The sequence below is a fragment of the Acanthochromis polyacanthus genome, chromosome 2, assembly GCF_021347895.1.
Source record: "Acanthochromis polyacanthus isolate Apoly-LR-REF ecotype Palm Island chromosome 2, KAUST_Apoly_ChrSc, whole genome shotgun sequence".
NCBI lineage: Eukaryota > Metazoa > Chordata > Actinopteri > Pomacentridae > Acanthochromis > Acanthochromis polyacanthus.
This window is the reverse complement of record NC_067114.1, coordinates 28,546,191-28,560,344: the sequence shown is the minus strand read 5'-3', so window position 1 is coordinate 28,560,344 and position 14,154 is coordinate 28,546,191. Positions and strand designations below refer to the sequence as shown.

The following is a 14,154-nucleotide window of genomic DNA, read 5'->3' as shown; positions in this document are numbered from 1 at the left end:
GGCCCTCAAAGTGTAAAAATGACAGAGAAGACATTAACTGCAAATATTGAATTTGTAAAACTATAAATTTAAAATAATTTCAAGGAAAAAAAAAGACAATTCCTTAATTGGGAACATTTTCAGAATGTACTGTTTTTGCACGAAGACAGAGGACAGATTTGGAGTTGTTTTAATTGATAACTTCAAACACTGGGGGGGATCAAGCTTTTTCATTTGCTGGTCCAAGACTCTGGAACAAACTGCCCCCCCCACATTCGCACCATCACTGACTTTGGCTTGCTTAAAGCACAGCTAAAAACATTTCTTTTCAGACTGGCTTTTAATACACAGTAATGTCATGACATTTTATTTTATTCTATTTTATCTTATTTTATTTTCCTGATATGCTCTATTGTTGCTTTCTTTTAATCTGCTTTTATTTTTTATTTTAATGTTTGTTTTTAACTGGAAAGCACTTTGGTCACCATGAGTGTTGTAAAGTACTCTATAAATACATTTTTGATTGATTGATTGATTGATTATAAATTATTATGTTATGATTTTACCGGTTCTTTAGCCTAGCCGCGCTAGACCCATGTTTCTGAAGGCACAAGGGTCTAGGGAAGCTCGACAGGGAGGGAGGCGGGCTAAAAGGTTGTCTTTCAAATCCCTCTGCAGCAATTGGGTAGGTATACAACCAATCAAACGAATAGGCTGACGTAGTTCCTAGAGCGCCGGCGGATTGTGGCTAAGTCCCATTAGCTTCCCAACCAGCGGAGCCAACTGGTATATTAAGGATTTGCCATATCCCGTCGGCATAAGTCCAAATACGTCTTTCTTCTCAATGAAACACTTCAGTGCCGTTCTTTGTTTATCTTTCAAGTTGAATTTTAGCTTCAAATCTTTAAGGGCTGTGGCCAAAGCCGAGTCGAAAGATAACTGTTTATTGTGCGCCGGTTGTTTCTGTCAGAATCGTCGCGCCTCTGTCGTCACTTCGTTACGCCCGCCTTCTGACTCTACACTTCATGGTGATTCGTCGGCCAGTTTTAAGAGCATCCAGCCTCGAGCCTCATGGAGGGTAACTAGACCCACCCTGGCAGAGAATTAAATTCGTTGTCGTGGGTTGTCTAGCGCGGCTAGGCTACCGGTTCTTCCCACTTGAGATCAAATTGGGCTGAATGTGTCCCCTGAACTAAAATGAGTTTGACACCTCTGAATCACATTGTGTTTTTTTATTCATGATCCCTACATGGGGATCAGTCTCTTTATAGAACAGACACACGCATATACACTGACTTGGATTCGCCAGCGAGCCAACACTGTAATTGCGGTCGAAAAGAAGATTAGAGTGAATGTATGTCCTGCTTGTACCATCTAACAACCTGCTGGTATCAAGAGGTGGCATCAAGCCACGCTCCAACCTCAGCTCACCTCACTCTGGCAGCCACACTGTTCAGCAAACTACATTACACCTAAACCTCAACTAGCATAAGCGCTGTGGCAGCCACGCTCCTCGCTAAGAGCACCGATTCTCTCTGCTCGCTCACTACATGTGTTTCAGCGTTGCATAAATTACTAAAGCACTGCAGTTTGCAAAAAAAAAAAGGAAAAATCTCCCGAGCAACAAAAGTTTCTAAAGCAACGATCATCTCTTAAGTTAGGATTAGTAATCATGAAAACGTTTGCAAGAGATCACAAAAGAGTTCAAAATGGGGAGCTTACAGAGCCTTAAAACAGAAAGCAAAATATAAAAAAAATCTATAAATATTGATAGATTTTGTCAGTTTGGAGACATAAACAAAAAGTACAATGTTGCCACTGTGTCAGTTAGCTTTAGGCTGCAGCTTGTGCTCTCTTTTTACATTGTGGCATAGCTGTACCATCAAAAGCATGTCGAATTACTTATTTACAGCTGCTGTTTGCAATGCACCCATGGATGTCCTGACCGCTATCACTTGATGCTGATGAGAACAGCTGATTGTTCTCTGAAAGCCCCGCAGTTCCAAGAAACTTCTGTTTTCTATGATTCTTAAGGACACTTATAGATGTCAGAGATAGTGATATTACTGAGAAATCTAAGTCATGCTAAAGCTAAAAATATGCGTGTGATGTGTCTTTTGTACTCTAAAGCACAAATTTTGCAGCACTCACGGTTCTAAAGTGTCTTAATTTCCTCTATGAGTTGCACGGCAGCTGCTGACTGTGCTGATAAGCGGGGCCACATCAACCAAGAAAACTTCAATAACTAACTTTCTGATATTTCCACAACACCTGAATGCACCTCTCTCTCTCATCTCACACATTACCTTTGCTTCATGTCTCTCCCTCTGCATCCCCACCCCCTTTCTGTCTCTGACCTACACCCACCCACTGCATCCTCACATCCTCGTCTACCAACAACACCTCAGAGCCCCCCGCCTCCGTCACAAAAACACAAAATTATTAATCAATTTCATCAAAACCTCCTGCGCACAGCATCCCCCTCCTCCTCCTCCTCCTCCTCCACCCCACCTCTACCTTCCCAGAGATGACTCACATGCGGTGGGCATGGCAGCGCCGGAGCCCCTGCTGTCACTCAGGAGCTCCAGAGGCTGGTGATGGCTGTCTGTGCTGGCAGAAGAAAAACAGGACTCAGTCTCATAGATGGTCTGCAACATGGCGCACAATCCTGACACCGTGGGATGCAACAGCATGCCAAGACAAGAGCCGGTGCTTTGTTTTGTTATGAAAACGCCAGTCAGTTCTTCTTCCGAGACACAGCCATGGCTTAGGTAGGATTTGAGTAGCCAAGGAGCAGGGGAAAGACAATCAAGTGGTTTAACTGAAAACTTCTGAAATGCAAACTGTTTTTTGTGCTCTTATTGTGAAACGGTCCCTTAAAGTGGCTTAAAAACGATGATAAATTCCATTAAAAAATCGATACAGAGCTCCTCTCTGCTTGTATTATGTAATCCACTCCACCGGTTGGATTCGCAGGTAGCCTCCACCTCTCTGTTTCCTGGAGCTCCCCCTGTTTGGGGCTGTTCAGCTTGTGTTGTGATGACCGGTCACTGACAGTTCAGACAAAATCCTCCTGTTTAATATTGCAGTCCCAGCTGCAGGTTCCGGGAAGTCTTCCCCTCCGCTGGGACTGAGGAATGAATCAAAATGCAAAAGGAAATGAGGAAACACAGGCTTCCCAGAATGTGACTTTGTAATCGGCTTCTCTTGCCTGCATCACCTGGAGTCCTGATTCATGCAGAAAGACTTCGCTGGCTCCTGGCCGGTGGTGTTTCGGGACGATGTGACAATCGGTGCGGCAGACGGAAGAAGAAAGTTTGCTTCCTCCGGTGCACCGAACCTTCGCCGAGTCTTTAGCGAGCAGATCGGGACGGAATCGGTGAAATGCGGTCGCTTCGTAGAGCCTGCAGGACGGCGAGGAGTGATGGAAGGGACCGTTTCAGGAGAGGAGCTGCTGCAGCCACTTCGCCGCTTCCCACAGCCGACAACACAACAAAAATACAGACACGAAGGAGAAGCCGAAGTCTCCCGCTCGGGTGCATCAAAGGATCCTCGCACTGTTCTCCTCCTGGCCGACGAGAGGGAGAGGAGAGGAGGAGGAGGAGGAGGAGGAGGAGGAGGAGGAGGAGGAGGAGGAGAGGCGAGGACATAAATAGCTTTGGGAGAGCGCTCCCCGAGGTTCCATGTTTCCAAAATTAGAACGAAGCGCTGAGAGAATGACAGAGAGAGAGGGAAATGGAAGAAAGGAGGAGAGGAAGGCTGGGCTGGAGAAGAGGAGCAGAGACTTCAGAATCCTCACAGAGAAGAAAAAAAAAAAAAGAACAGCCAGGGATTGCACGCTGTCCTCTTATCCCTTCGACTGAAAACACTCAAAAACAAGGCGGGCTGCTGCAAAGTGGAGCTCCGTGCAGCGACCAGTAGCAGCTGCTGGTCAGACGACTAATATTCACTGTCTGAGAGTCACTGGCGAATGTGTGTTCGCGGGTGTGTGTCTCTGACGCTGTTTGAGCTGCTGAATGAACGTCGAGAGAGAGAGAGAGAGAGAGCGAGGGAGGAGAGGGAGGAGGGTGAGACAGAGAGAGGCTGAAAGTAGATCACTGGGTGGAAAGGAAGTTAGACGGATGAAGAGGAAAGTCAACAACAGCTCATTTCACTTTACTGTCACAACACGGGAGGCAACAAGGACACTCGTTCAGCCTCCGTCCATCCCTCAGTTCACCTTCAAACCTCAGGCAGGAAGAAGAGAAGAGAAGAGAAGAGAAGAGAAGAGAAGAGAAGAGAAGAGAAGAGAAGAGAAGAGAAGAGAAGCATTTACTAACACAAGAGATGGGGGGTTGATGGAGGGACCGGAGCTGAAAATAGCCTGCCAGGGTGGAGGAGGAGCAAGAGATAAAAATAGAAGGGAAAGAGAGAGAGGGAGCAGTAAGCCTACAGCTCTGGGTGGGGTGGAGGGGGTGGGGTTCAGTGCTTTCATGTTTATTCACTGCACTTCCCAAAGATCGCCCGCCAATCACGGAGCGTGGGCGGAGTCTGTGGCCTCCTCTTCCTGTGAGTTTGAGCTCCTGTTGGTGGAGCTCGTTTGCTTTTTAGCCCCGGTTGCTACGACTACTACTACTACCATACTGTATGTGTGCACTTCATACAACAAAAGGACATAATGCAACTCGTAGTTTCATTAGCTACGGCTGCGGCGTGGCATTGCGGATGATTAGTCGGTGAAAAAGCTCAGCGACGACTGATTGGATTGTCATGAAATCTGGCACAGACCTCCATCGTGTCCAAAGGGATAAATCCTCCTGACACTGATGATCTCATGAACTGTCATCCAGCAGCACTAGCAGATCTAAGTTTCCATGTATCCAGTGAAATACTTCAACATTTTCTGCACAAACAGGCACCAAATTTTTGATTTTTGTTTTGATACACACATTTAGCATGGATTACATTTTCCAACTAGTCGCATTATGAGGTCGGTTTCCTTTGGGTTTTTTTTTTGAGAGAATACAGAATAAAATCAGCTTCAAGGGTTTACTGAAGGTTAGAAAATATTAGCATGCTAACACACTAAGATGGCGATCATTATACCTGCTCAACATTCTCATGTTATCGATGCCACTAAGTGTGTTTTCATCCAACTGGTCAAAGACAACTTTCACAAAATAAATTGAAATGTTGAAAATAACTTTTTTTGTTATATAACTTTTAAAAAAATAAAGGTTTGTACATTTGGTGGGCAGATAATATCAATAAAAAATGAACCAGATTAATCTACTTCAACATAAAGTCACTTAAAAAATTCACTTGTGTCACTTCAGGGTAATTCTGCGTCACTTTATAGTCATTTTGTATCATTTTATAGTCATTTAGTGTCACTTTATAGTCATTTTGTGTCACTTTATAGTCATTTAGTGTCATTTTATAGTCACTTAGTGTCACTTTATAGTCATTTTGTGTCATTTTATAGTCATTTAGTGTCACTTTATAGTCATTTTGTGTCACTTTATAGTCATTTAGTGTCATTTTATAGTCACTTAGTGTCACTTTATAGTCATTTTGTGTCACTTTATAGTCATTTAGTGTCACTTTATAGTCATTTAGTGTCACTTTATAGTCATTTTGTGTCATTTTATAGTCACTTAGTGTCACTTTATAGTCATTTTGTGTCATTTTATAGTCATTTAGTGTCATTTTATAGTCACTTAGTGTCACTTTATAGTCATTTTGTATCATTTTATAGTCATTTAGTGTCATTTTATAGTCACTTAGTGTCACTTTATAGTCATTTTGTGTCACTTTATAGTCATTTAGTGTCACTTTAGTCATTTTGTGTCATTTTATAGTCACTTAGTGTCACTTTATAGTCATTGTGTCATTTTATAGTCATTTAGTGTCATTTTATAGTCACTTAGTGTCACTTTATAGTCATTTAGTGTCACTTTATAGTCATTTTGTGTCATTTTATAGTCATTTTGTGTCACTTTATAGTCACTTAGTGTCACTTTATAGTCATTTTGTGTCATTTTATAGTCATTTAGTGTCACTTTATAGTCACTTAGTGTCACTTTATAGTCATTTTGTGTCATTTTATAGTCATTTAGTGTCACTTTATAGTCATTTAGTGTCACTTTATAGTCATTTTGTGTCATTTTATAGTCATTTAGTGTCACTTTATAGTCATTTAATGTCACTTTATAGTCATTTTGTGTCATTTTATAGTCATTTTGTGTCATTTTATAGTCATTTAGTGTCACTTTATAGTCATTTAGTGTCACTTTATAGTCATTTAGTGTCATTTTATAGTCATTTAGTGTCACTTTATAGTCATTTAGTGTCATTTTACAGTCATTTAGTGTCACTTTATAGTCATTTTGTGTCATTTTATAGCCACTTTACAGTCATTTTGTGTCATTTTAGAGTCACTTTACAGTCATTTTTTGTCACTTTCAAGTCATTTTGTACCATTTTATAGTCATTTAGTCTCTTTATAGTCATTTTGGCTCTATATAGTCATTTTGTATCACTTTATACTAATTTTGCGTCACTTTACAGTCATTTTTGTCATTTCCAAGTGTTTTTTGTCACTTCCAAGTCATTTTGTGTCACTTTATAGCAATTATGTTTCTCTTCGTACTCATTTTTTGAAAAATGAAAGCCTGGTCGTGTCATTTGATGGTAACTTTTTGCCACTTTCAAGTCATCTTGTGTAACTTTGTAGTCATTTTTGTCATTTCCAAGTGTTTTTTTGTCACTTTCAAGTCATTTTATGACACTTTACAGTAATTTTGTGTAACTCTACGGTCATTTTGTTTCTCTTTGTAGTCATTTTTTTGCCACTGTTAAGCCTTGTCGTGTCATTTGATGGTAATTTTTTGCCACTTTCAAGTCATTTTGTGTCACTTTGTAGTCATTTAGTCTCTTTATAGTCATTTTATATCACTTTATAGTTATTTTTGCATCACTTTTTAGTCATTTTGCGTCACTTCCAAGTGTTTTTTGTCACTTTCAAGTCATTTTGTACCATTTTATAGTCATTTAGTCTCTTTATAGTCATTTTGGCTCTATATAGTCATTTTGTGTCACTTTATAATAATTTTTTGTCACTTTATAGTCATTTTTATCATTTCCAAGTGTTTTTTGTCACTTTCAAGTCATTGTGTGTCACTTTATAGTAATTTTGTTTCTCTTTGTAGTCATTTTTTGCCACTTTTAAGCCTTGTCATGTCATTTGATGGTAACTTTTTGCCACTTTCAAGTCTTTTTGTGTCACTTCGTAGTCATTTAGTCTCTTTATAGTCATTTTGTGTTACTATATCATAATTTTTTGCTACTTTCAAGTCTTTTTGTGTCACTTTATAGTCATTTTGTGTCATTTTATAGTTATTTTGCGTCACTTTATAGTCATTTTTTTGTCTCTTCCAATTTTTTTGTCACTTTCAAGTCATTTTGTGTCACTTTTTAGTCATTTTGCGTCACGTCCAAGTGTTTTTTATCACTTTCAAGTCATTTTGTGTCGGACGAAACGCACACATTATATTGTGACAGAATGAATAATAATTGTGGTGGCTAATTAGGAGCAGCTAACGTTGTGCACGGAGTATTACTACAACAGATGCAGCTGCTGCAATAGAAAAGCTGTAACATTAAGATGTGAAAACTTTCATGATATGTTAATATAAAGCTAACACCAGAGCTGCTAGACATGTTCGAGGGGTTTCCTCCTTTAAACTAAAATGACTTTTTGTTTGCATATTGGCGGTACAACATATAAACAAATACTATACGTTTTTAGAATTTTAGCCTTGTCTTGTTACAGAAACAGACTCAGCAGAAACGTACGGCACGAAACGGCAGACAAAAACAAAGCGCAAAAAACTGATCTGTCGTCTGTGATGAGGAGAGTGCAATGTTTAAACAACGCATTAAACACACATTGCAGTTAAAGTTCATGTTTAGGATGCTGTCATGTCCACATTTCACTATATTTAGCAGACGAAGCCACACTTCTCCACAAAATCTTCATTATTCCAACACAAACAGCGAAAAAATATACATAAAAATGTGTTCTTTTAATTACAGTCAAACAGCAAACCGTTTCAAACAAAGCGTACGAATCTGAGCAAGCATTCAGTCATGACAGTTTTTGTTGAAGCTGGCCAAGAAAGAGTCCAGTACATCATCCCCAGTAAAAAAAAAAAAAAAACCCACAAAGTGTTGTTTTAACACTTCTAATGCTTCATCTAACATTTACAAAAAGCAGCATTTTAGAGGTGTGTCGCATCGCATAAATGTCAAACAGAATCAGGGAAAGCTGCACCGCTCACTCCGCTGTCAGTGCGGATATTATTAATTGAAAGTGCTGGCAGCTATTTATAGTATTTGTTTGTTCCATTCAGCAGTTCAGTCCTAAGTGAAACTGTGCTTTAAGAATACTGTTTTAACAGAGCATAATGGGATGCCTCTGACTGCCGGGAAACCCAGAGTGCAAAGATTACAAAAAACAAAAAAAACACAAAGGATCAGAACGAATTGGGCTTTACGTAATCGATGCTAATGCATTGCACAGATGCACAGATCCAGCAGATGAGCTCAGGAATGTTCTAATTCATGGATTTGTCAGCTTTTCATCTCCTGGACTGGCCGTTTTTCTTTCCAGAAATGATAATGTTTCTTTGAATCATTTTATCATCACTTACATCCCACCTCCTCCTCATCACCTTCATCCTCATCCTCATCTCCTGTGTAAACAGCTCCGCGTGTCCTCAAGCGGATTCAGGGCTGCCTCGGCATGACTCACAAGCAGAGACTAAACACGCAGAAATAGAACGAAGCCTGAATGGAGAAGGCTAATTTGCAGCGTTCTATATTGTTCTGCGCCGACTGGAGGTGCTGCCTTTGCTTTTCTATTATCCAACACTGTGATCATTTATTTAAGACCCGTCCCTTATCTTAAGTCATCCTTTCAAATCCCTCCGGCAGCAAAAACAGAGAGATGTGACTGACCAGGCAACACGTCTGACATCTCAATGGTCTAACATGCTAAACACATCTGCTAAGTGTGTGTGTGTGTGTGTGTGTGTGTGTGTGTGTGTGTGTGTGTGTGTGTGTGTGTACTGCAGCAGCTCAGCGGATGACTCATCTCTGCGTTTCTATTTGAGGCGCATCAACCCCTGGAGTCACACTGCTGTCTCTGTGTGTGTGTGTGTGTGTGTGTGTGTGTGTGTGTGTGTGTGTGTGTGTGTGTGTGTGTGTGTGTGTGTGTGTGTGTGTGTGTGTACTATATCTGTATCCATGACAACCAAATTACAGTCAGTCAGTCAACCAGTCACTCAGCCCAAAACAAAGCTGTCAAAAATACCTGAGGAGCACGTACAGGTGTCCTGACAATCCCAGTCAGCGCACACGTGTAAGAATGCAGTTAATCAAAGGATTAAATGGATGCTGCAGTTAAATGAGAGTGAGCACAGGTCTGATATATTCACCAGGTGGTCAGACGCACAACCTTTAACGAATCCTAGGGTTCATCCACAACTGTGTAAGTGAGCACGTGTTTGCAAACAACCTCATCATATCGACCGTTTATCACAGGGGTGTCCAACACACGGGTCAAAATCTGCAGATTGTTAATGAGTAAAACTGTAAATTTAAAATGATTTCTAGACCATAACAAGGTGTTCTGATCATAAAGTAAAATACCGGATTGCTCTTTTTTCATTTTGTGCGTCATTTTTGTCATATTTTGTCTGGTTTTTGTTGCTTTTTGTCCAAGTTTTGTCGTCTGTCTCATGTTTTTGTCGTTTGTGTTTCCTTTTAATGTCCTTTTGGTCATTCTGTGTCTCATTATTGTAATAGTTTGTCTTCATTTTGTTGTTTGTTGTCTTCTTTGTCAGACTTTTGTCATTTGATCATAAAGTAAAATACTAGATTGCTCTTTTTTCGTTTTGTGCGTCATTTTTGTCATATTTTGTCTTGTTTTTGTTGCTTTTTGTCCGAGTTTTGTCGTTGTCTCATGTTTTTGTCGTTTGTCTCATGTTTTGTTGTCTGTCTCATGTTTTTGTCGTTTGTCTCATGTTTTTGTTGTCTGTCTCATGTTTTTGTCGTTTGTCTCATGTTTTTGGCATTTGTGTGTCCTTTTGGTCATTCTGTGTCTCATTGCTGTAATATTTTGTCTTGTTTTTGTTGCTTTTTGTCCGAGTTTTGTCGTTTGTCTCATGTTTTTGTCGTTTGTCTCATGTTTTGTTGTCTGTCTCATGTTTTTGTCGTTTGTCTCATGTTTTTGTTGTCTGTCTCATGTTTTTGTCGTTTGTCTCATGTTTTTGGCATTTGTGTGTCCTTTTGGTCATTCTGTGTCTCATTGCTGTAATATTTTGTCTTGTTTTTGTTGCTTTTTGTCCGAGTTTTGTCGTTTGTCTCATGTTTTGTCGTTTGTCTCATGTTTTTGTTGTCTGTCTCATGTTTTTGTCGTTTGTCTCATGTTTTTGTTGTCTGTCTCATGCTTTTGTCGTTTGTCTCATGTTTTTGGCATTTGTGTGTCCTTTTGGTCATTCTGTGTCTCATTGTTGTAATATTTGTCTTGTTTTTGTTGCTTTTTGTCCGAGTTTTGTCGTTTGTCTCATGTTTTGTCGTTTGTCTCATGTTTTTGGCATTTGTGTGTCCTTTTGGTCATTCTGTGTCTCATTGTTGTAATATTTTGTCTTGTTTGTGTTGCTTGTTTTTGTTGTTTTTGTTTTGTTTTTGTCGTCTGTCTCATGTTTTTGTCGTTTGTGTTTCCTTTTTATGTCCTTTTGGTCATTCTGTGTCTCGTTGTAATATTTGTCTTGTTTGTGTTGCTTGTTTTTGTTGTTTTTTGTTTTGTTTTTGTCGTCTGTCTCATGTTTTTGTCGTTTGTGTTTCCTTTTTATGTCCTTTTGGTCATTCTGTGTCTCATTGTTGTAATATTTTGTCTTCATTTTGTTGTTTGTTGTCTTCTTTGTCAGACTTTTGTCATTTTGATCATAAAGTAAAATACTAGATTGCTCTTTTTTCGTTTTGTGCGTCATTTTTGTCATATTTTGTCTTGTTTTTGTTGCTTTTGTCCGAGTTTTGTCTCATGTTTTTGTCGTTTTGTTCGCCAATTTGGCATTTGTGTTTCCTTTTTATGTCCTTTTGGTCATTCTGTGTCTCATTGTTGTAATATTTTGTCTTGTTTTTGTTGCTTGTTTTGATGTTTTTCAGTTTTGTTTTTGTCGTCTGTCTCATGTTTTTGTCGTTTGTGTTCCTTTTTATGTCCTTTTGGTCATTCTGTGTCTCATTGTTGTAATAATTTGTCTTCATTTTGTTGTTTGTTGTCTTCTTTGTCAGACTTTTGTCATTTTGATCATAAAGTAAAATACTAGATTGCTCTTTTTTCGTTTTGTGCGTCATTTTTGTCATATTTTGTCTTGTTTTTGTTGCTTTTTGTCCGAGTTTTGTCTCATGTTTTTGTCGTTTTGTTCCCCGATTTGGCATTTGTGTTTCCTTTTTATGTCCTTTTGGTCATTCTGTGTCTCGTTGTTGTAATAATTTGTCTTCATTTTGTGGTTTGTGGTCTTCTTTGTCAGACTCTTGTCATTTTGATCATAAAGTAAAATACTAAATTGTTGTGACTAAATGTTTTGCTTTGTGCCTTTGTAGACGCCCTGTAATCTGTTTTTCTTCAGAAATTTACGTTTTTTTTAAAATCATGTTTAGTAAAAAGACAATCCCTTAAATGTGAACTTTTTGCACTAAAGCAAAGGAAAAATGTGGAGTTGTGGTTATTTATTAAAGGCTATTATTCTGTACATTTACTGGTCCAGATCGCTTCAGATCAAACTTGGCTGAATGTGGAACCTGGTCTGAAATGAGTTTGACACCCCTGATTTATTACATGAAAAACTGTGGCTGCTGCACCCCAAACATCATTTATAGCAGATTTCATGTTGTATGTTGTAAAACCATTGTGTAAAATGTGTTGAAAGCAATTAAGAAAAGCTTTGAAAACCACTCCTTGACTTGAGGTTTGGCCATGCTCGAGCTAAATGACAACATCAGCATGCCAACATTTTTACCTTGGTAATCACGTCACTGCTACTTAAACATGCGACACACATGGAGGCCGTCTGAAACCCGTAAACGCTGCACAGACCAATCAGAAAGAAGCCCACTGTGACTGCGTGAATATATTCGACAACAGACTGAATGACGAGAAGTTCTGGCGGTCGACCGCCCCGCAAATCCACGAGAACTCCCCATTCTCACGTGTTCTTGTACCAAAACAAACATGAACAACAACTGGCAGCTTGTGCTGTTTCTGTGCGGGCTCATTTGCCACGAAAAGGCCAAAAAAGGAGGGAAAGAGCTCAGAGTCTGGCTGAGATCCTGGACTGAGAAACGTGTAGGACTGTGGAGTCTACAGAGAGAACTGCAGGTGAGTCAGTTTTGAAAAACAAAGCTAACTTCAGGTAAGGCTGTTTATTTACAGATACTGAATGTCTCCCTGGACCGACACACAGGCAGTGTTGTGAGCTGCAAAATATAGTGGCAGTTTATGTCCACATTCATGTAGTATGTGCATGGAAGACCTTAAAGTGTGTAAGTTCATTAAGAGGGTCATTTCATGTGGTTTCAATCATGGGTGTTGCTGCACCATGTAGAAATTGGCTACATTTTCTTGCGATGGAAGATAGACACAAAACAACTTTACATGCAAAAAATTAAAGCTCTGGCTTTATTATTTCCAAACTTATGGATCTTGAATTTTTTAGAATTTGGGCTTAAACCCACCCCCTAAATCCTCGCCTAGGATTTTGCACTATTTAACTGCTTATTTCTCAGCTTCTAGATATAATTGATGGCTGAAATTTGGCAGACAAGCTCACAGCAACCATCTGACATCACATGTAGCCTCACAGCCTCCTAGCTACTCTCTGCAGACCACAGGAGCCTTCTAAAAATGCTAAAAAATTAAGAAAAACACACTCGCGAGAAGGTTTTAGGGGTCTAAAATTACTAGAAATGTTATAAATGTTGACCCAAGGACAGCTCTGTCCTATTCTAAACAAAATTGTATGATAACTTACAAAGTTGGAGACTTCTGGGAAAGAAGTCTCTGTATTTCTGTTTTGGGTAAAAATCTGGTTTTCCTTTCCTTCCTTTGACGCACAATTTCTACCAAATTTGAAGAAATTCCCTGAAGGCATTTCTGATTTATAACCTTCATCAGGGATGGGATAGGACATATGCACAGGCAACTCAAAAACCCGACTAATGCCGAGACTGTCACAGGCATGGCAGCATTTAAACATCCATGAGAAGAAGTAGCAGTGGATGGATCTGAAAACCACAGACCTGGTCCGATTTGGGACCACCAGCTCCCATCTAAATCATGCTCATAGTGGATTCAGCTGTTATTGTGTTGTGTGCACCAGTTTTGGTGCTCTCAAAAATACGCCCCTTAGTGATGACACAAAATAATCACATATCATGCAGGTCGACAAATGTGATGCTTGGATTAAAGCAAGTGGATAAAATGGAAAAAAAAAAAAATACAACGGAGTAAAATTATGGACAAAAAAATGGCCTCGACTTACAAGAAACAAATGATTTCTGCTGTGTCGTTGTGTAGCTTCAGGCTCCTGTGAATTCATTCACTCTACACTCGCAGTCGCAACTAAATTTAGTTCAGACATTCACGGTTGATCCCTATTGATTTCGGTGAACCCTTGATCTTTCTTCCGGTGCCATCATGAAGCTGACATTTCTTCTGAGTTAAATATTTCAACAGCTGATAGATGCCATTCAAGTTCATACATTAATAACTTTGACTACGGCTGCAGGGTTATGACTAAAATGATAACCATAGTTATTCTTGTTAATATTGAGATCACAGTGATTGCTCATTGATTCTAAGTATTTTTATTGCACCTTAACAGAGCATTAATTTCACATGCCAGTTTAAATCTTTGCATCAAAATCAGACCAGTCCTTGTTTACATGGCATATTCTAGAAGCAAAACAGAAAAAAAAAAATCACACCAAAACTTCAAACTCAACATTAAATCAGCAACAACGGTGCGTGATACTGTAGCACTGCTCATATGGAGTCCTGAGATGATGTCGGACAACCAGGCAACGTCAGCAACGTTATTCCTCTTGGCTTTCACACGGCAGTTTGTGGCG

The 14,154-nt window shown here is 39.5% G+C and overlaps 1 protein-coding gene across 3 annotated transcripts in view; it reads right to left on the bottom strand.

Annotated features, from left to right (window-relative positions):
- The window catches only part of hdac5 (histone deacetylase 5), a 90,713-nt gene that overhangs the window by 57,956 nt on the left and 18,603 nt on the right, over positions 1–14,154 (bottom strand). Inside the window, exons 1-2 of one of the 3 annotated variants that reach the window (XM_051960652.1) lie at positions 3,200–3,976; positions 2,516–3,109 (exon numbers count right to left, since the gene is read on the bottom strand). The exons of 1 other annotated variant lie outside the window; for it this stretch is intronic. In XM_051960652.1, the coding sequence (XP_051816612.1) occupies positions 2,516–2,672 (157 nt within the window). In that variant the 5' untranslated portion in view covers positions 2,673–3,109; positions 3,200–3,976. Of the gene's footprint in view, positions 1–2,515; positions 3,977–14,154 lie in introns of those variants that run through there. One more of the 3 variants, XM_022215550.2, reaches the window with a different exon arrangement.